The sequence below is a fragment of the Brachyhypopomus gauderio genome, chromosome 2 (assembly GCF_052324685.1).
Source record: "Brachyhypopomus gauderio isolate BG-103 chromosome 2, BGAUD_0.2, whole genome shotgun sequence".
In the NCBI taxonomy this organism is placed as follows: Eukaryota; Metazoa; Chordata; class Actinopteri; order Gymnotiformes; family Hypopomidae; genus Brachyhypopomus; species Brachyhypopomus gauderio.
Window position 1 is genome coordinate 22,104,239 of NC_135212.1, and position 20,863 is coordinate 22,125,101.

Here is a 20,863-nt window from a genome sequence, read left to right on the forward strand (position 1 = left end):
GTGCCCATTTAGTTTTGGTCCCAGAAAAGCAGTCTTTTACAGGTAGTGCTGCTTCACTGGGTCAGCGCTTGAGAAAACGTCTCACACAGTCTTCTGTTTCCCTTGGAAAAATAAATGGAACTTTCACCTCGCTTTGCCTAATGTGCAAATAATTGAAAGGGGCTGTGTCATCCATTAATTACTGACCTAAATGTAGTTTTAGACAAGATATAGATATGCATTAGCATTTCATCATGGAACAAGGACCTTGAGCATTGCACAAATCAGCACTGTACTATCACATTGCTTTGTTTAATCAAACATGCTTTTACTTAAAGCTGTTTGGTTTGTAATCAGGAGGACTGGTTATGCTATTTATAGCACTGCAGTTAATTCAGATGAATTCAGGTTTTAGTGTTTTTTTTTAACAAAAAGCATTGTTGCTGCTGTTCACTTTCTGCCATTAGCTGACAGCGTCTGCTTTCTACCTACTGTAGTGTGAATTTCTCCCAGTTTCTGAGCCTAAAATTGCTTGAGATGAGCAAACATGTAGTGAGTTGTGGTTGTCTAGAGTTTCAGCCAGGTCCGTGCTGGTTAACAATACACCAAATGTGCACAGGTAACGGTTTGATTATCTGAGTCCATAGTGTAGTTTCATGTATTTTTTTTCCAGAATTGCACGAGATATTTGAGCATGTGTGCTGGGTGCTTGCTGCTGGAGGGAGGTGGGGTAGGGAGCATTCCTTGCTGAAAAGTTCTCATGGAGAGTGTGTGTGAGGGTTCAGTACCCCCACCCTTCTGTGTCTCTTGTTGTCATTGTCTTAGTTCACCCTGGGAGTCAGAAGGGCTTCCATCTCACATGCAGCAGCCCAACCCCGGCCACAGCAGTGCGTGTCTGTGTGCGTGATGCACTCGTGTGTGTGTGTGTGTGTGTGTGTGTGTGTGTGTGTGTGTGTGTGTGTGTGTGTGTGTGTGTGTGTGTGTGTGTGTGTGTGTGTGTGTGTGTGTGTGTGTGTGTGCGAGAGAGAGAGAGAGAGAGAGAGAGAGACTTTTTTTCTTTTTCTGGGTAGGGAAAGCCAATTAGAATGACAATGAGAGGAATGTATAGTAGAGTGTGGTGCCCCCCCCCCCCCCCCCCCCCCCCCCCCCCCCCAAAGCAGGGCTGTAGAGGGGGTGCAGTTCCACGTGTGAATGAATGGACACACGTCGCCCCATTCATCCAGATGTGATCTGCTGAGCTTTGGGGTTCCTGTCTGTGGGCTACAGGCCCAGTGTTTTGACGGACGATGCTTTCTGCTGTTTGGTATTTCAAAGTCATCTCTTCTGAGCTGCCTACAGACAGCATCTCCTCCTTCTCTCTGCTCATTTTTGAAATGAGTGGATTTTAAGGGCTAGTTGGATCTGACGCTTGACAGGAAGGCGTGAAAAGGCAAATGCTGTGATGTTTTGCGTGATCTCCATGCAATGCTTTTGTGTAGCTACAGCTTTATTCAAGCTTGTTAATGTACCATGGAGTTGCTTCATCAGCCTGGTATGTGTTATATTGTCTTTGATACTATGATGGTTGATGAGTGAAGATTGTGTGTGTGAGACTTGTGCACAGGTGTGTGTTGTGTGGCACACAGTGATGTTCACTAGTCCAACTCATGGTATAGAGAAGAAATACACAGTGGATGTAACTATGAAAGGAAGATCATGGGCTCCCGCTCATGCATCCGTGTGTGTGTGTGTGTGTGTGTGTGTGTGTGTCTGTGTGTGCGCGCGTGTGCGCGTGTGTGTTGGGTTGTTTTGTTTCTTTTAAGACCAGTTGTGGGACATACATAGATTAGGTACCGATCTTGTCTTTACAAAGGTACAGATGACAATAATAGCCTGAAGCACAGCATGGTTGATATTCAAACCATTTTTATTTTCCAACATCCTTCTGTTGTTTCCACTTGTTTATCATCGTGCAGACAAATCCCCTTCTGGGCTGGAAGCTGCTAACCTTGGTGGCATGACTAAAGGCATAAAAGTGCTGATTTCCTGATTCCATGGGGCATCATGGTTTGGTCCCTGTAGAGTGCATTGTTGTAGCTCATGGACACCAAGTTTTTTCAGTCTTCTGTGAAACTAGCAGTCAGCAAATTTTGGATTAACTCTCTTGTGAGCCAGTATGTTGGCAAATCAAAAATTCTCCTTTTATGGGGTTATTCCTGTACCTCATTGTTTGATAGCTGTCATAACCGGATGTTTACAGATGTTTTTCCTCCGACCGCTTCAGAAACTCGAAGGTGGGCAGGAAATGTCGTGCTCCAGTAAATAAACTTCGCCATGGAAACAGTGCCTCACCAAGGCAGATACCTTTTGATTAACTGTGCTTGGTGCTTTTTGATGATATGTCACAGGTCCTGAATCAGCCCTGGACACATCTAATGGTGTTTCTTGACAGATATGTTGTGAACCGTACTGCTTGGCTCAAGAAACCTTTAGGGCCACTTGGCTTTCTAAATGTTCTTGACACGCATGCATGTTTTCTTTCTCAGTTTTACTGTACCGTTACATTTTAAAGACCAAATTTATTTCAAAGAAGCAGTATCATGCATAAATATATAGCAATTAAATACAATGGAAAGTCCCTTTTCCCCTCAGCATCTGTGTGTCTTCATACAAATAGCTAGCTGTTGCAGACTCGGAAAATTAAAAAAAAAGGTTGGAAATGTGGGGTGCTTCCCAAGGGGTTGGCTGGGGGCATTTCTATTCCTCTGAAACTAATCATGGCTTGTTATGTAGCTCAATGCTTTGGAAGTCATATTTAACCTCCTGTCTTTGTGAATTTACATAGTCCAACACTAAAGACAACAATAATAACAATCTTTAGATTGAAGTGATGGAAGTGTATGTTGTATAGCTGCTATTTTATTTTATTTTTTACAATTTATATGTGTAAAATTATGGTGATAAACTTATATAATGATAAGGAATAATGTAAATCCAGAGAGAGGATGTGTAGGAAATGTGTGCTCCTGTAGCCTAATGCTTAGACCTGCTACTGTTTAATTTCCTCATTACTGTCTCTATAGTAACTAATGGGAGAGAGGATGGCTGGCTTCTGGCTGTGCTCAGAACGGGAGGCATACGAAGGCTTTGTGCATGGTGCTCTGTCTTCGTCCACGACATAGATGGAGCACCACACACACACACACACACACACACACACACACACACACATCGAGCTGGGTCACCCAGAGCTTACTGAGCTTGACAGATTAGCCCTCAGGTGCTAGGGAGGAGACAGGGGCAGATTTAGCTTGGCATCCCAGGCAGGAACTCAGTGGTTGAGGCAGTCAACCACCACATTCCCCATCTCCAAACACCCCACCAAATACCCCGCCTCCATTCCCCCGAGCCCACCCCATCCAGGCCTCAACAGACAACCACATCCACCCCCCCCATACCGTCCCATTTAAATGTTACCAACATCCGAGCTCCCCCTGAACCATGAAGTGATTTAACGGCGGGAGAAGGGACGGGTTCGCTCTCCCAGCCGTGGTCTGGCAGCAGGCTCATTGATCATATGCTAAACAGTGTAACGGTGAGGGGAGACGCAAGCGAATCTGGTCCTGCGTGTTAGCATGTGCTGTCTGCGTGGATGTTTAACTGCCCCTTCACTCCAAATGCCACTTGTTAGCACTTCCACACTTTTGAGTTTGAGCTGCTGTGGGATCCTCTGATGACAGGAGTGTTGGGGCGTGGATCATCTCCACCACACACCTGACGTCTAGCGACATTTTACAATAATGTTTGACTTAAAAATGCTAATGTTGCTTATGCTGGATGAAGGGTAATTGTAGCAGGCTAGCATTATAAGAACTATGCTTACTACCCCTACTAGTTTAATACATTTGCATTTTGGATGAAGTATTTTCTTTAATGCAGAGAGATAGTAGCAGCACTGTGTCTCTAGCACTGTTTTAGTCTCCCTGCCCCCATCTCTCTCTCTCTCTCTCTCTCTCTCTCTCACACACACACACACACACACACACACACACACACACACACACACACACACAATGCCACCTCGCTGTCTTCCCTTGGATGAGTGGTTTACTGTCGGTTTTATTTGGGGGTTGGGGGGTGGTAAGGATGCCATGGGGCCCCTCCCCCAGCCCCCAGACACCCCACCCCCCCAAACAGGGCACACGCCCCTGCAGGTCATGAATAATCCAGGCGTCTCTGTGCCATTGCATGCACCCGCTCCGACAAAAGGTGGACCGTGGCTTCCGAGGAGCCGTGACGATGTGAGGACGGAACAATAGCGCCCAGCAGCCGGAGTGGACATAGCCTGTGTAAACACCAGCCTTTGAGATAACTGACCCGTGCCAGAGAGCAGAGAGTAGAGCCTGCATGTTCCTTCCTAACCAGGTCCACACCCACTCCTGACCTGGAAGTGCATGGGCCTGTACCAAAAGACCGAATATCTGCACATGAGGGGCCAGGCGTACCGAGATGAATCTGGTGGATGTGTGTTGGTTTCGATGCCCTGGTTTGAAATACCCAGGCCAAGGCAGAGGGCTGGCTGGCTCTCCCTCTTGCCTCTGTATCCGAGCATACAGCAACTCACTAAAACAGCACCTGAAAAAACACACCATCTTCTCATTTCTGTTCCAAGCAGACGTGCACTTTTACACTTTTAAGAACTGGCTGAAGGTGTCATCTGCTGTGCACAATCACCCCCGAACCCAACGTCCAGAACGTTTAGCCCGTGCATAAGCAGTTTTTTTTTTAGCATGCGTTGAAATCTGAAGGATTCATTTTCTTGCAGCGGCTGCCGAACGTCTCCTTTGTCTCCCTTTCTAATGGGCAACCCCCCCCCCCCCCCCCCCCAACACACCTCCGCCAAAGCGGTTCCAGTCCAGTTCACGCCTTACAACAGGCCAAAAGTATTTGACATCTCCAAACACCCAGGGCTGAGTGCGGCAGATGTGGCCAGGGTTGGCTCCACAGAGGGAGGCTTTGTCTGCTGCTCCACTCCCTCGCGCCACTGCTGCTTAGAACGACGACGTGGTGAGGTCTGTCAATCTGACGCCACTTCGCTGCAGTCACACGGGCAACCAATGTCACTGGCTGCCAAGGGGCAGCCCAAGTATTTGTGTATGTTTGTGTGTGTGTGTGTGTGTGTGTCCTTGTTGATACTAGGCCCAAACATCTCACTTGCTGCACGTCTTCTGAGCATTTCTGTTACAGGGGAAAAGTTAAAGCTGTCTTTGTCACTGTAGACAATGTAGACAATCCATCCACCGTGGACAATCCATCCTCTTGTCAAGTGTTACCATATTGGCTCCTTTATCTGAAGGGTTCACCGCAGTTGCAGCCACTGAGCTGAGATTTACATACAGAGATGTACAGTGCACAGGCCAATGAGCGGTACCTCCCTGTACCTCAGAGCTATCTAAATCTCTCCACCTGACATCATGTTTTCTGCCAGTTGTCTGTAAAACATGCCAAGTCACTATGAATGTCAGTCCATGCCTGCGTGTTCTGCAGGCATTGAAGTATTACAACGATAATAATAATAATAATAAATGATGATTTGCCATTTGAAATGTAGTTTAATCCAAGACTGGTCTAATGCATATCTGGGACACCAGCCATAAGTGTTCAAAATACTAGCTGTTCTGCCAGTTTGCATTCATCTTTGTGTTGTTTTGGAGAAACCGTCGTAGTCTATAAACTGAACCTTCAAACTTCTGTTTCCTATCTCTGCATCTCTACACATGGCCTGGTTTTCACGTTCATCCCTGACTCTGAACTGTGTCAGTTTTTGTGATCTGCTCAGTTCAGATAGCAGACACAAGCCTAGTGGAAATATGTCACACCTCCCAGCCACCCGTTTACCACTGTTGTATTCCCACTCTTTTGGCACCAGTCCGCGCTTTGAGAAGCCAGCATGCATTATGGGCTCTAAATCTTTGATTTCCGTTGGGAATCTGAAAAGCTTGAGTGTGTTGTGAGGTTTTTTTTTTCCTCCCCCCTTGAGATTGAAGCTGGGAACCAATGTGTTAAATGGCATATGTTTGTGAAGATGGCAGGAGAAACTCTGGGGGAGAGTGTCCCGTAGTGGACTGACCTGAGTGACATTGATTAGAATTAGAATGTGAAGTGTGCGTGGTGGTGGTGGTGCGTGTGGGGAGGGGTGGGAGGGTAACTTACAAATGCATCATTAAACTGGGGGTGCAGGATTTGGAGTTGGTTCCAAAAAAACTGCATAAATGGGGGTGTGATGGAAGAGGGTTGGTGTGGGGGCAGGGTTATGAGCGTAAATAACTTATTGGGGCCTCCTGTGAGGTGGAGTTTGAGTGATGTCATGTGACTGTGACCTACTTCTCTGAGTCTCCTCATTTGACTTGTTGCTTGTAAATTGACTGAAGACAGTTGCTGCTTCAACAACTTTATTCCATAATGAGCCCCCTAGATACTCACCATGATCACTGCTCTTTAATTTAATTTTTAAATATAAACACCAAATAAGCAAGAGGAGGACATCTGTGTGGGTGTTGGAATGTGCTATGCTGTTGAAACCATCCAATATCAGTAATCACCAATATTAGCCCACTGTTGCATTGAGTGGCTTATTAAAAAAAAGTGTGTGTGTGTGTGTGTGTGTGCGCGTTCATGCGTGCATGTGCATGCTACAGAGAGAGCTAATGGGTATGTGGGTGTGTGCTGGAAGAGGTTGAGGGACGAGGGGGCTGGGTACCCATGGTGGAAGCTGTTGAGCTGTGTGTGTGTGTGTGTGTGTGTGTGTGTGTGTGTGTGTGTGTGTGTGTGTGTGTGTGTGTGTGTGTGTGTGTGTGTGTGTGTGTGTGTGTGTGTGAGAGAGAGAGAGAGAGATTGCAGGGCTGGGGGGTGTTGAAGTGCTGTTATTGACTCCACACGGCTGCTTATGGCTGTGCTGCATGACTGGGCATTTGTGACAGCCTGAGTCCTGCTCTCCACATCTGCCCTTGGCGTCTCTCCCACCCTCCCTCTCCCTCCCTCTCCCTTCTCGCTCCTCTCTCTGGTTACCACTGAGCCTGGGAGCTAATCCCTGACATCAGTCCTGCTCTGGAGTGAGCTGAAGAGGTTGTGTTGAGGCCCACTGTCTGCCCTGATTCTTACTACTCCTAATACTGCTTGGAGCTTTTCTGGAGCTTTATGGAGGGGTTGCCATTTCTTGTCTTAAACTGCGATATGACACTAGAAAACTGGAAGAGTTCAGATGCAAACCATATCAACAAACAGAGTAGGTAGAAGAATAGTTAAATTTTTTTTAAACAGCCATGGATGGCCATACCAAAAATATGACATGTGGGAACTGCAGTTTTTGTTTTATTTTCAAAGTGTAAATTATTCTACATGGGATTTTTTTATCAGTTATGCATTCAACATCATGTCTGTGGATAGAAATGTTTTAAACCATTTTTAACCATTTTGATTGAAATTTTCACATGAAGAGAATATTATTTTGCCAGCGTTATACAGTGACTAACACATACAAAATGATCCGCAACTGGCGGATGCCAGATGCCAAATCAAAGCCATTTTCATTGGTTTAGTGCCACTTATGTTTTATGCAGTAGGTGGTGAAATGTTCAGGCCCTCACAGCATTTGCCATGAAAGGTCAGAGTCCTGCCTTCAAATTCAAGAGCAGTTGGCTGAGGCGTTCTCTGAATACCAGCACAAGATCCTTCATAGGGAGCGCAGGAGCAGGCCAATCCCTGGTCCACGCATGGAGCCGCCTTTGATCTTTTAATGAGGACCATTTAATAATTTCAACAAAATATACCCCTTCAGCACAGAAGCCTTTCCAGTTTAAAGTGTGTATGTGTGTGTCTTAGAGCATGGGAAGGCAGGCACTGTAGATGTGTTCTTGAAGACCAGTTATCTGCAAAAACACTGTCAGATTTTAACAAATGCCCAATGGCACAGTGACTGACAGTGGGATTTAAAAAATGAAGAGGAAATATGTACAGAGTTGCAGTATTGCTTGGCTTGTAACAGAAATCTAAACACCAGATTTCTTAGTCACTGAGCACATTGATCAACCTTTTTACTTTTGTGTCATCACCTCCAACAAAAGAAAAACAGCAAAGCCTTCTGGAGCTCTGGAGGCTTAGGGTGTGCTGTGTGTCGTGTTTTTCTGCAAATCTAGGCCAACTCGTAGACTAAAGCGTCTGTCAATGTCCCTACTGAGTTGCCATTTGAAGCTGTTTAAAGGGACCAGTGTTTTTAAGGACGCCGCAATACCTGTTGCCTAATGAGTTGAATTGGCTTTCTTTTTTCATATTAGTGAAAGTAGGTTTCTAGGACTTCTCTTTAAGAATATAATTGCTCTTTGATTGTGGAAGTAGGTTTTTTATCGAGAATTTTATTGTTCAGGAGCTGTGGAGAGAATGCAGCCCAGGCTATCATATTCTGTTAAAAGAAGACATTTCACACTGATCCTGAGTCAGTTCTTTAGTTCCACCCCTGAACTCTCAAGCATGGAACAACTGATTCTAGATCAGCTTAAAAAGAGTCTCACATTACCCAGTACAAAGCACCCATGTTTTTGCTTCACAGCAGTGTAACAGTTCTGCACTTCAGCAGTTTGTGTCGAAGTGTTCTCTGGAGGGAGCGTCCAGGGAGATGTTTGCTCGATCGTTCTCGTGAAGTTCCTCTGCAGTTCACTATAGATGCAGGTACTGCTGGGTTATTCTGGTGTGGAGTGCCTTCTGGAGACAGTGGGTCGCACCACCGTGGGCCGAGTCCCTCCTGCTGCCTCGGGCAATTCCCTCAAAGACCAAGTCAAGATCCTACAAGTCAGGTAGCTCTCTGTCCTCACTGAGCTCCTGCTGTTGCTTCAGTAGCCTGCGCGTGTGAGAAATAAAGGATTGCATTGTTTCTGGGAAGCCCTGACGATATGTTAACTCTTCCAATATAAACCAGCCTAAAGTGACTGGCTGACAGACAAGTTGGCTAAAAGTATGTTGCCCAATTGGTTTAAGTGGGCACAGATACACTGTCTTCATACCTTCTACTCCCAATTATCAACTCATTTCTTTATAAGTTTTTTGATCTTTTGTGACCGTATAGTATAATTGAATTCAGTGCCAAAGCTGTTCTTGTTTTTGTGCTGCGACTGTATGACAAACTACAGGTTTGTAAATAGTTTTTTTTCTTCCCTGTTCTGGTAGTCACCTTTAAATGGCAAACCACACGATGGTAGAGTTAATTAAAGGTGTGTGCATGCTTGGCTGACTGGTGAAAGAGGAGCAGCCATTCATGCTCCCGTGGAGAGTAGCTGCATGTGTGTGAGTAGTTCAGCTCGGAACGTCCCATCCAAGGTTTAGTTCCAGCTGGGTGATAACACACACACACACATATATATATATATATATATATATATATATATAAAATGTATGTATGGAAGAGCTTTTACTTTTTGACCTTGAATCTGTACACCTCTGCAAATTACAGACTCTGCTTGAATTTAATGAGCTAAAATTTGATGGGAGTTCATTCAAAATAAGGATCACGCTTCTGTGCAATAAGGAAGTGCTGTAGTGACAGAGCTGAATTGAGGCCCAGCCCAGCACTGCAGCCGCCACTGAGCCCCACCAGACTGAGAGGGATCCATACTGCCAGCACAGCCTGACTTTAACAAATGTTGATTCTACAATTTAGTCAAAAGTTTGATTTTCTTTGCCAGCTGAGTGCGTGCGTGCGTGCGTGTCATGGGTTCTCCTTTGTGCCCTTGTTTAGGAAGCCTTGTTCTCTTCCTTCTAGTTCATTTGTTGACTGTGTATTATAGTGTTATAATGTGCAAGTAGTTCTTCCTTAAACTCTCAAGACAACCTGACCCCAAATAACCCACCTGCACACAATGATCTTTACTGTATATGATGTGCTTTCTTTAAAAGATCACTATTAAGTCAGAAATAGCAAGTGCAGAATGCCCTGCGGGAAAGTGGCTTTTGGAACAGCACGTTCCTCTCATGCACGTTAGGGTAATGAGTGTGATTACTGGACGATGAGCGTGAGCAGGGTGCTCTCAAGGTGAGACTCGCCCCTCTCGTAGGGAGGCGTGGCTCCATCTCATAAGGAGGCGTGGCTTTTTCTCATAAGGAGGCGTGGCTCCACCTTGAAAGGAAGTGTGGCTCGCAAGGGCCTTCTCTCTACATAAATGCTCACGTTAAACAAGAGAAGACATCATGTCAGGAGGAGGAAATGTGAACTACAGGCTTGGGGGGGTTTTATGACTGACGGGTCTGTAGTAAAGCGGCACTTAACCCTCCTATCGTCCTTGGGGTCAATTTGACCCCATTCAATGTTTATCATTCAAAAAATAGTAGTTGACTTTTTTTCTTTTACTTCATATTTCATGACATTTCCTAATTTGATGGGGACAAGTGATAAAACATAAAATTTTCATGATGATTTTTTTTCAATGTGCTGAACACATATTGCACCCATCGGTGGTCCTCAGGGGTCAATTTGACCCCAAGCTGTTTTAACAGTTTTGTATGAAAAATTCAAGATAAATTCATTCTAATTTAAAAGTTTGGCTTGATGGTGGTGCTAGAGGACAGGTCAACTCACAGATTTTCAAGGGGTTATATATGTATTCAACAAATAAAGTGCCTGTCCAGGGCCGGTGTCAGGACATATACAGTGGGGGGGCGTCAGAAAATTTCGGAGTGGCGAATGTAAATGGTTGACCCGGGGGACGCAATGTAAGTTGTTGACCGTGGGGGAGGAGGGGAGTGGAACGTAAGTTGTTGACCGAGGGGGGGGGGGTGAACGTAAGTTGTTGACCAGGGGGGGGCCGAGCGGGTGAGGGGGCGCTGTGTAGCGATTATTGTAAAATAAATGGGTCTTATTATTTACATTGAGGGGGCGGGACACATCACCTGGGGGTGGGGGGGGGGGGAGGGCAACGTAAGTTGTTGACCGAGGGGGGGCCGAGGGGGCACCGTGTAGTGATTGTTGTAAAATAAATGGGTCTTATTATTTACATTGAGGGGGCGGGGCACATTGCCTGGGGGTGGGGGGGGGAACGTAAATTGTTGACCGAGGGGGGGAACGTAAGTTGTTGACCGAAGGGGGGGGGTGGCGAACGTAAGTTGTTGACCAGGGGGGTGCCGGGCGGGTGAGGGGGCGCCGTGTAGCGATAAATAAAATAAGTAAAATAAATGGGTCTTTTTATTTACATTGAGGGGATGGGACACATCGCCTGAGGGGGCCACGCCCCCTTTTGCCCCCCACCCCCACCCCCCCTGTGGCGCCGGCCCTTTGCCTGTCCCAAAAATGTGGTCAACAATATTCTGTAAATCATTTTCTAGAGTCAAATATCCCTGGGGTCAAATTGACCCCAAGGACGAATCGTGTAGTAGTATATTTGAGGATAATAGGACAGTTAAAAGTTAAGCTGCCAGGACTGCTCATGAACAAATGTTAACGCTTTCCTGGTGAGCAGCTTTTGCTTTCTAATTACTTTTTCTAACCTGGTCGTAGGATTGCAGTCATCCTGTGTCATCCTATCAGGCCTGCCTGAAACTGATTTTTAAAAATATTTGATGTGCAGCAGGGCGGCAGAGTGCGTTTGATTTCAGTTTCAAGCTCATGAGATGTAGCTGGTGTGTGTTTCTGACTGCTGTGGGCTCTGTCCCTTCTTACAGTACATCAAGATTCCTGCCGCCACAGCCGACCCAGCCGATGCTTTTCGCGTGTTTTCCTTCTACCTGTCCAGCGACAGCAAAGACAAACCTCAAGCCAGCTTTGACTGCATTCACCAGTATGTCTCAGGGTAAGAAATGCTGATCGCCAACTTGACTCAAAATCATTTTGAGCCCATTTGTGATAGTCAGTAACTAAGTAAGTAACTGATATGGCATTTGAACAGCTGTGAGGACAGTTGTGGCCCATGTGGTCTAATTGCAATTTATCGCTTTTTATAAAAACCAAACATTTTTCAAAACCCATGTCATCTTCAAGGATTTTTTTTTCTGTGAGGTTCATGATGGGTTTAGGAAGCTACTCCATTTCAAATTACATTAGGGTGTGGATGCTTTAGCCAGTGACCCATCATTTGTTGATCCTATGAGTTTGTGGTCATAATATTCTGGGTGTAGTTTTTTTGTTTTTTGTTGTTTGTTGTTGTTGTTTTTTTCCCCTTTCCCCTCCCCCAGGCCAAACAACACAAATCAGTTGGTTCTGAACCTCAAAGGAGGCTTGTGAGCTCTACAATACTTGACTTGTTTCACAGAAAGAATAGCTGCACATAGGTTTGTGGGGAAAGGAGGATGCAAAGCAATTCCAGCAAACCGGTTGTGGGCATTAGTCGTAAATTAGTCACTGCCTTTCTGGTTGAACTGTGCACAATAGGCCCAACTGTGCCTTCAGTGCATGTGGTGAAAAGGGGGGAAAGCGTGAGAGATGGGAGCAGAGGCAGAAGTCTCCTGTTCTAGCACACGTTTGGGATTCAGGCCCACTCATAATGCCATTGCTTTTGACTGATTTATCAACAAGGTGTGTGCCATATTCTGAAAATTGCAATTCATAGAGATCGTATTGCTTGTCACCATCTAGATGACGCAGCAAAAACCTTTTTTTATTTTTTTTTTTTTTTTATTTTTTTTTTTTTTTAAATGTACCTCAGGTTTTGAGTAGCTTTTTCAAGATATTATTGCCAGAATTATTAGAAGCCTTGGTCTAGTTACTGTAAAAATCCTTTACAAAACTATTTCTACTGTTTTCTTCACCGCAGGGATGGCAGGGACCACCTGGAGGGCCAGGGCAGTATTCAGGACAAGATCACAGTGTGTGCCACAGATGACTCCTATCAGATGACCCGTGAGCGAATGTCCCAAGTGGAGAAAGACATCTGGAGCCGTTCAGCTATTGAGATCAAACCCGGGGCCACGCATCCGAGTATGAACTGGTCCCCAGACCCACACAAACACACACACTAACACTGTCCAGTATTGTGGTTTGGTTGGTCACTGATTAAGGGTCCCTTGCTGGAGTGAGTGGTGTGGTGGGATCTTCTCGTCTCTCTCTCCTGTCCTCCACCCAGACCGTAGCCAGAAACATGCTCCACTAACACGACCGAGGTTGCCGGACGTGTGCACTAACAAGTGTCACGCTGGGCCGGAGAAGCTGAGCTCAGGATTTTAATTACCATGGCTGGGAATCAATTAGGTTTCCATCTGTAGAAACACTGAATTATACATGGCAGTCCTCTCTGAAGTGAAGTTCACCAGTCCCCCCGAGGAGGTTGAAAGGGAAAAGATTTTGTCATCAGCCTTGTGTGTTGGAACGTGCTGTTGGGGAGTGAAGAAGATCAGCATGTTAGTTTTAATGTAACTTCTTAACAGATGATTATACAAGCAACGTTCAGGGCTGTTTCAGGACTCCTTTGCCCTTGTTGAATGGATACAAAGCAGAACTTGTAATCAAAGCAGGGCCCGAATGAGCTGACCATGCAAGCGTCACCGCTTTGTTGAGCACCGTAGTGGTTTTTCATACTACGGTCCTGCTCGTGCAGAAATAAAAGCCTTGCGAACTTGACCGTTAAGTGGAGGATCCCAAGGTGGTGGCTTGCTGTGTTTTTGTGGTGATGTAATGCCAGGCTTATCTTCAAGGAGTTTCTAAATGCAGCTTTTGTGATCATAGATCTTGGAACAAGGTTATTTTAACATGTATGGCAGGCGTTCCTGAGCAGGCTTGATTATAGAGGCCTCTGTTGTCTTTAAGGCTGTCTCCTTGCAGACCGAGAGGTGTGCGATAGTGCATCAAACATTTTATAGCTCATTTACTGTGGGTGCTGTTTGCACCCAGCTGTCAGTGTACAGGGACACTAGACCAGAAGTATACTGAATGCTGAACCACTAGTATACACTGCAGTGGTCTAAAAGAACACGATTCTGCAGGGTCAGAGTTCTGTGTTGAGAGGACCATGCAATGCAGGTTGTCAGCAAAACTGTTCATGTAGCAGTGATTTAAACGGACTCCTCCATTGAAGGGTTAAACTCCATTTTGTTGGATGCACAGAGTTTATTTTTTGTATTCATTTCGAATGTTTGCTTGTTAGGATGGTTTTTGCTTAGACTGACCACTTTAGGCATTGTAAGGAATCCAGATCTCTCTTCCTTATTTGCTAACATCTTGAATAAATGGTGTTGATATTAGTGTTCTTTAGCCTTGAATAAGAAATACAAAAATTCTTAGGTAAGATTTAGCCCTCATGGCCAGGAAACCTATGTCTATTCAGTATAAACCATCTCCAAAGAAGGCCACTTCTCACATCAACTTTTTAAAAGGTCTTAACGTAGGTGTTGTCATTGGTCATCAGAATCAAATGAGACTTCACAATTAGTCACTACTTCATTTACGTTTCTGCCCAGTTACAAACAGATGCTATGCTGCTTCTTTCTGGGGGTGTTGATCTTTGATACCTCAGTTCTGGCACACTGAAGGTCAATGGTTTACCTGGGCACACACCCTTGCAAAGGCTGGAACAAAAGGCCCTCTCACACACACAGCTACAACATGAACTCTTTATTTAATACTGAACACAGATTAATTATGAACACAAAGTGTAATGCATAAGTAAAAATAATAAATGAAGGAAAATATCAAGGGAGACATTGTGTTTCTCGATTAGGCGGTGGAGTTACCATGTACACTCCTGTTTCAGGACATGCTAGCTCTTGTAGGTGATTCCTTAGCACTGGTAGGGTTTCTCTGCTCCTTTAAAGGTGCAGTGTCTTTTTGCCATGCTCAATCATGAGGCAGCAGAAAGTGTGGTAGAGGGCCCGCAGAGGTGTGGTAGAGGGCCCGCAGAGGTGTGGTAGACGGCCCGCAGAGGTGTGGCTCTAGCATGTCCTGTAGTGTTCCTGCATGTCCTGCAGTGGCGTTCTATTCCATTTAACATGTATAGCACCGTAATGATGTTTGTGCATTTTTTTCTAAAGTTGGTTCATGGCTTCAACTTGATGAGATGTCCGAAAGATACTTAAGACATTGGAGTAGTGTTTGCAGTTTGCTTTTAAATATGTGTGTTATTGGTGAATGCTGGTAACTAATCTTTTGTCATCATGAAGGCAAAATTACCACCTTTTCTACATTAGGTTGATTTAAGGTTACCACATTTCACGAGTTTCATATTTATTTAAACCCCACTGCAGTTGCACTTTCAGAAGAACATAATGCTTATTTCCCTAAAAGCACAGCAGAAAGCTCATTGCCCACTGTGTGGTGTAATCACGTTGAGTAATGTCATGTAAACAAGCATGCAGGCCCACGACGCGCAGGCTGTCCAGCGTACCGATGCAACGTCCTTCTCCTCACAGCAACCTTCAAAGTGTGGCTTAAGTCCTAATGAGATTAGGACTGCTTGGTATCTGTCGGTGCTGCAGTGGTCTGGTTCTAGATGAATTAGCACACTGGTGGACGGGAGGAGTGTTTGGGTCAGTTGGACCTCTGTTTGAGCTACTTCAAACTTCAAACTACTTCAGCCAGCCTGTTTGCACAGGAGAAAGCTCCGTTTGCAGTTAAAGCTCGTTCACGCTCCCTGGCATGGTGTCTCCGGTGAGCATATCCGGAGGGCAGGTCACACCAGTTCCGCCGGGCCATGTTTACGCAAAGGCCACGTTTCCTGCAGTGGTCCAGCATGCACTGTTTGCTCTACTGTATGTGTGACGGACGTGTGTCATGGCCCTTGTGCCAACATCTACCACCATCCACCTCCCTCTCGCTCACTCTTGTTTTCATCCAGCACCATCTCTCTCTCTTTCTTTCTCTCTCTCTCTCTCTCTCTCTCTCTCTCTCTCTCTCTCTCTCTCATTTCACCTTGCAACTTCTTTCCTCCCCCTTTGTTTTGCTTAAACGAGTGCTGAGGGACTTGAATGGGCCCAGAGGCGCCGGGCTATTTGAGGTGCACCCGGTTTATTTTCAGGCTTGGAGAAGCAGTTCGGTTAGGCAATAATCCCTCCCGCCTCTGTCATGTTTAACTCCATACTTTCTGAACTAGAAAGTTTCCAGTAAAACTCTGGCAAACTGCTGTTGCCATAGGCACATTTTTAAAAGGAGAACTCGATCATTTAAGGCTTGCTGTTTGACTGATGGAGAGATTAGAAGAGAATAGTGAACATTGTTTTCTATGTGTGGTGTTTCCTTTTTCTCTTAGGTAAGTGTGTTAAGATTAAGAGGAAACAGGGTCTCCCAGGCACCTTTGAGGGGGTGAATAGACATTCACCCAGCAACAAGAGGAGTGGAGCAGCCACCGCCGTGGCCCACAGGCCCCTCAAAGACCGCGTCATTCACCTTCTGGCCCTAAAGCACTACAGGAAGCCAGAGCTACTGCTATGGTTGGAGAGAGAGAAGGCAAGCCCCAAGGACAAAGCTGATCTGAGTGCAGTGCTGGAAGAGGTAAAAATGCATGTACACACACACACACACACACACACACACACACACACACACACACACACACAGATGTGCACACTCATTCACACACATACTGTCCCACATGCTGTGTAGAACACCCTTGTAAAAGATGTTTAATGGGTTAGGTACACAAAAAGCAAGTAGCCCCAGCTTCTGTGTTGTACCTATATTCGCCGGGTTGTACAGTGCTCTTTCTGGAATGGGCTCAGTGCATGGCAGTACACAGCCATATGGAGCAAGGCTGACACTTAGCATTACACTAACGTATACGTGTACAGGTGACTCCTTAATCCATTTAGGATTTCTCCCTCTCTCACTCCACTCAATCTCATTCTATGAAAGAGGTTGTTTTTATCTTTGTTTTGTTTGTTTGTTTGTTTGTCTGCAAGCACCTGTAAGATTTTGGACTATTTGACTTTTCTAAATGACTTTGCATGGTATTGGAACAGAGGCCATGTTTTTAACACTCACGCTTGCTCATCCAAACAGCCATGGCCGATGTTCAGCGCTCTTCCTTGGAGACAACATGGGCCACAGTCTGCTGCCCGAGTCCTCATAATAATGGGCGTATTTACAGGCAGAGCGTAATGGAGCTCGGCCAGCTTCCTCACAAGGTTTATTTGCTGCACGTTTCCTGTAGCGTTTAAATTTCCGAGCCCCAGCGCAGTCATCAGAGGGAGACCGCACTGCTGGCGACAGCAATTAGCCAGCTCCTTTAACTCTGTTTGGAGGAGAGGGTTGTGTTTGGATGGGGTGGGGTGGGGGGCACTGATGCTCAGCTCTGGACTGGATGTGTGTGTGTGTGTGTGTGTGTGTGTGTGTGTGTGTGTGTGTGTGTGTGTGTGTGTGTGGCATGAGAGAACTGAATTGCTGTTTCTGGATCACTCTAGAAATTTTGAGCCTGCAGTTCTACAAGTTGTTTCATACATTCTTTATTACTAAGATCCTTATGAATGTCCTTATGTGTCCTTATGTAGCTGGGTGCGGTTTGAATGGCCAGCTTTGGTCACCTTGCCCCGTGCTTTCTCTGCCCTTCTTCAGCCAGACACAATCCTGAAACACCTCAGTGAGTCATGAGTGCTTCTGAGCAGGAACTGTCTGCCAAAAAACCATAACTGGAATGTTCTCTTCCTCTTCCAGGTGGCCAAAATGAACCCCAAAGACCACAGCTTCACTCTGAAAGACGACTTCTACAGGAGCGTTCAGAGGGACTGGCCTGGCTATGTGGAGGAGGAGAAACGACTCATCCTCAGGATTCTGGCCAGGTGGGCAGACCCCAGCCATATTGTTGGAATTCCACCACCGAACCAAACAAATTTACTATGAATTCCGACCTTTTCAGCTAAACATGGCTTTAAATGGAGTCACCTATGAACCCTGAAGGCATATCTGAGTGACTTTCTGATGGAATGACAGCTGATGTTTTGCAGTGGTCCTGTCAGTTCTACACTTGGCCTTTACAGTGCCCCCTGCTGGTGTGCTGAGGAGTTGTGTTAAATCTACAGGCCTACACTGATTATCCAGTTAATAAGCTTGTTAGAATCACAATAAGGCTTTCTGAAATGACTGAGTTGCACCACAGAGCTGGAAAGAGGGGGGAGGCATTCATCCTTGACTGCCAGAAATTCCCCATCCTGCCAAAAAAAGATTTTGGCCATACTTCTCCGAAACTCTGGTGTGCTCTGCCTTCCTTACATCTGCATTCTGTTCAAGAGGCAATCCAGCGGAGAGGGGTTTTAATAACTCCTGGAGGAAGGGTTACACAATGTGACCTGGTTAGGAAGAATCTTTCATCCACTAATATAAAATCCTCTGCATTTGTTGTTGAAGGCAGCCCCTCCCCCAGCCTTAATCACTACTGTTGGTGCAGTTCGGTTCTGTGGATTTCTCATGTCACACTAAATAGGTTCCACAACGGGCCACTGGGGAGGCGTGATCCCTCAGTGAGATAATATGTGGCTCTATCTAAGGAAAGAGCTGTAGGAAGTAGATTGCCAGAGGAGAGTATCTGAGGGGAGAGAAGGCATCTGGCACTATTGTTCTGTCTGCTGGACAGCGGTAAGCCAGTGCCTGCTCCACTACAGATCTTATCAGTTGCCCAGAAACACATGACCAGCAGCTGGACCGAGTGTGGAAAGCAAGCGCCAAACAAGCTCTGACGATCTGAGCTGGGTGTGGGGGCGTGTGTGAGTGTGGAAGAGTGTGTCGTGAATGTGTGAGAATGGCACGGCCTAAGCACTCGCATGTCACGCCTGGGCCTTGTAGTTCTCCTCGTAGCTCGAATGCCAAACTTTCTTCCTGTTTAGTTTTTCAGTTCCCTGAAAGCACAGCTTAGCCCTTTTATAGCTTTCTGGAAATGCTTACTGTAGCTTCCTTGTTCACACTGTTATGGGAGCATTTGAATTGACATTGTGTGTGTGTGTGTGTGTGTGTGTGTGTGTGTGTGTGTGTGTGTGTGTGTGTGGTGGGTGGGGGGATGTTGGGTGCTGGGTCCCAGGACCCTTTTATAGAATGGAGACTTCTATTTTATTGGATTTATAATTTTGTTCTCCAGCTAAACTGTATTTATTCAATGCCTTGTGACAACTGTCAGCTTTCTGTTTTATGTAATTTAACATTTTATTTTATCTATATTATATAGCTTGGAAAAATGCCTACTGACAAAAACCTATAAAGGATTACTGACACAGTAAAAGGGGTCTGATTTATTTTAGCAGTGGAATACACTGATTTAAACAAACAAAAAAAAAAAAACTATAAACAACAGCTGTGTGCTATGAAAGTACTTGCCGCTATGCTGATTCTCTGTGAATTTTCTTTAACTTCTAGATTTTGTAGCCCACGTGGATATGTAATCAAGTGGATATTTCACTACGTGTCGTACATCGAAACAGACATGCCAGAGAGGCTGAGTGAATCCACAGCTTAGGATCTAGATCAGATCAGCTCGTCTTAGGCATTTCATATTTTACTTATGACATTTAGGGGGTGCTAATGTTCTTAGTTCAAGAGAAGTCCAAAATAATCAAGGCATGTCTTGACTACATGGGCATCAAAAATATAATGGATTGTTATAATAATAATAATAAATAGGCTAATGGCCCTAAAGTGTATGAGTCTATTTATAGCAGCCGACCTTGCAACTGTGGGTCAGCAGCCGACTTCATCTAATGTGTGTGGACTGACCAGTTTGTGTAGAATAACGCCTTGCGTGTGTTTGTCCTGCAGAAAGCTTCAGCCTCTTAGCAGCAGTAGCCAGCAAAAGACCTTCCAGTCCAGCCATTCATTCCACAAAACCACTGGGGATTCACCGTCCCAGCTCAGCCCAGTCAAGAATCTCCCTGTGGTGAGTGCGTGCTGAAAAAATATAACTGCTTTCTTTTTCTTGGTTTTCAATCACAATTTTTCAGTGATGTTACTTTTATTTTTTTTATGTGACTGGCACTATTCAGGTGTTTAGCAAGGGGTGAATGTAATTGGGAGATTTAGGAACTGATTCTGTTGGATGATTTAAGGAATGAGTTGTTCTGTTGTTTTTTTTTTTTGTTATTCCCTTTTTTCACCCTGTATGAAACATGTGGCACCATTTGCGTTTTAATAACTGCAGATACTTCAGTGGCTACTTTTCCTCAGGAGCCTATTAAACTTCTGGAATTCAGTATAGCAAAACATTAAAAATTTTGGTGTCTGTCTGCAAATGGTGTTTTGTTAAATTGTTTCTTGCCCCTCCATCCATGCTCACAGAAACGCCCAGTGCCTTCAGACCACCCGGAAAGTCAGACTCTGAAGAAACAGAGATTGCTAGACCAGAACTCGCTTTTGCTGACTTCATCCAGTGGTCATCTCGGTTCCTCCACGGGTCGGAGTTCAGCGTCTGCCCCCGGAAGCTCCAGTTTACCGAGCAAAGCGGAGCTCGAGAGCAGCAGCAGCGGTGTTCGAGAAAGTCTCAATGGCCTTTACCAACGGCACAGACTCGGCGAGATGGCCAGCGTCCATAAGCCAGAACGGCCAGACCCTGAGCCAGCAACAATGCCTGTCGACCCCGACCCCTCACGGACTGACTTCCCTCCCTGCCCCGAGCGGCAGCTAGCCAACGGCCAGCCCAAGAAGAAGAAACCGAAGAAGCACAAAGAGAAGGAACGAGAGCGCTTAAAACCCGATTGGGTGGAGACGAGTCCGGACCTCAAGCAGAACCAGGAAAATCTCAATGGTGGGTTTGCTGTCTCTCTTAATATACTATTACCGCATTCTTTCTGTATTTGTGTGCTCTTTCTTGGCAGGAGAAATCTGTCTTAATGGCGAATAAAGAGTAATGAGAAGCATTTAATGCTAACTGTTCTTAGCAATGCTGGGATATTTGGCTGAATGTTCCTTTAATGGTCATGTTCTCAAGGGACATCATATTCAATTGCCTGGTCCCATTTCTTATTT

The 20,863-nt window shown here is 45.4% G+C and overlaps 1 protein-coding gene across 1 annotated transcript in view; it reads left to right on the forward strand.

Moving 5' to 3' along the window:
- LOC143493033 (RNA polymerase II elongation factor ELL2) overlaps positions 1-20,863 on the forward strand; it is a 30,923-nt gene that overhangs the window by 5,758 nt on the left and 4,302 nt on the right. The window contains exons 3-8 of the mRNA XM_076991131.1: positions 11,662-11,789; positions 12,750-12,913; positions 16,173-16,414; positions 17,573-17,697; positions 19,661-19,778; positions 20,177-20,642. Coding sequence (XP_076847246.1) covers positions 11,662-11,789; positions 12,750-12,913; positions 16,173-16,414; positions 17,573-17,697; positions 19,661-19,778; positions 20,177-20,642 — 1,243 coding nt within the window. The remainder of the gene's footprint in view (positions 1-11,661; positions 11,790-12,749; positions 12,914-16,172; positions 16,415-17,572; positions 17,698-19,660; positions 19,779-20,176; positions 20,643-20,863) is intronic.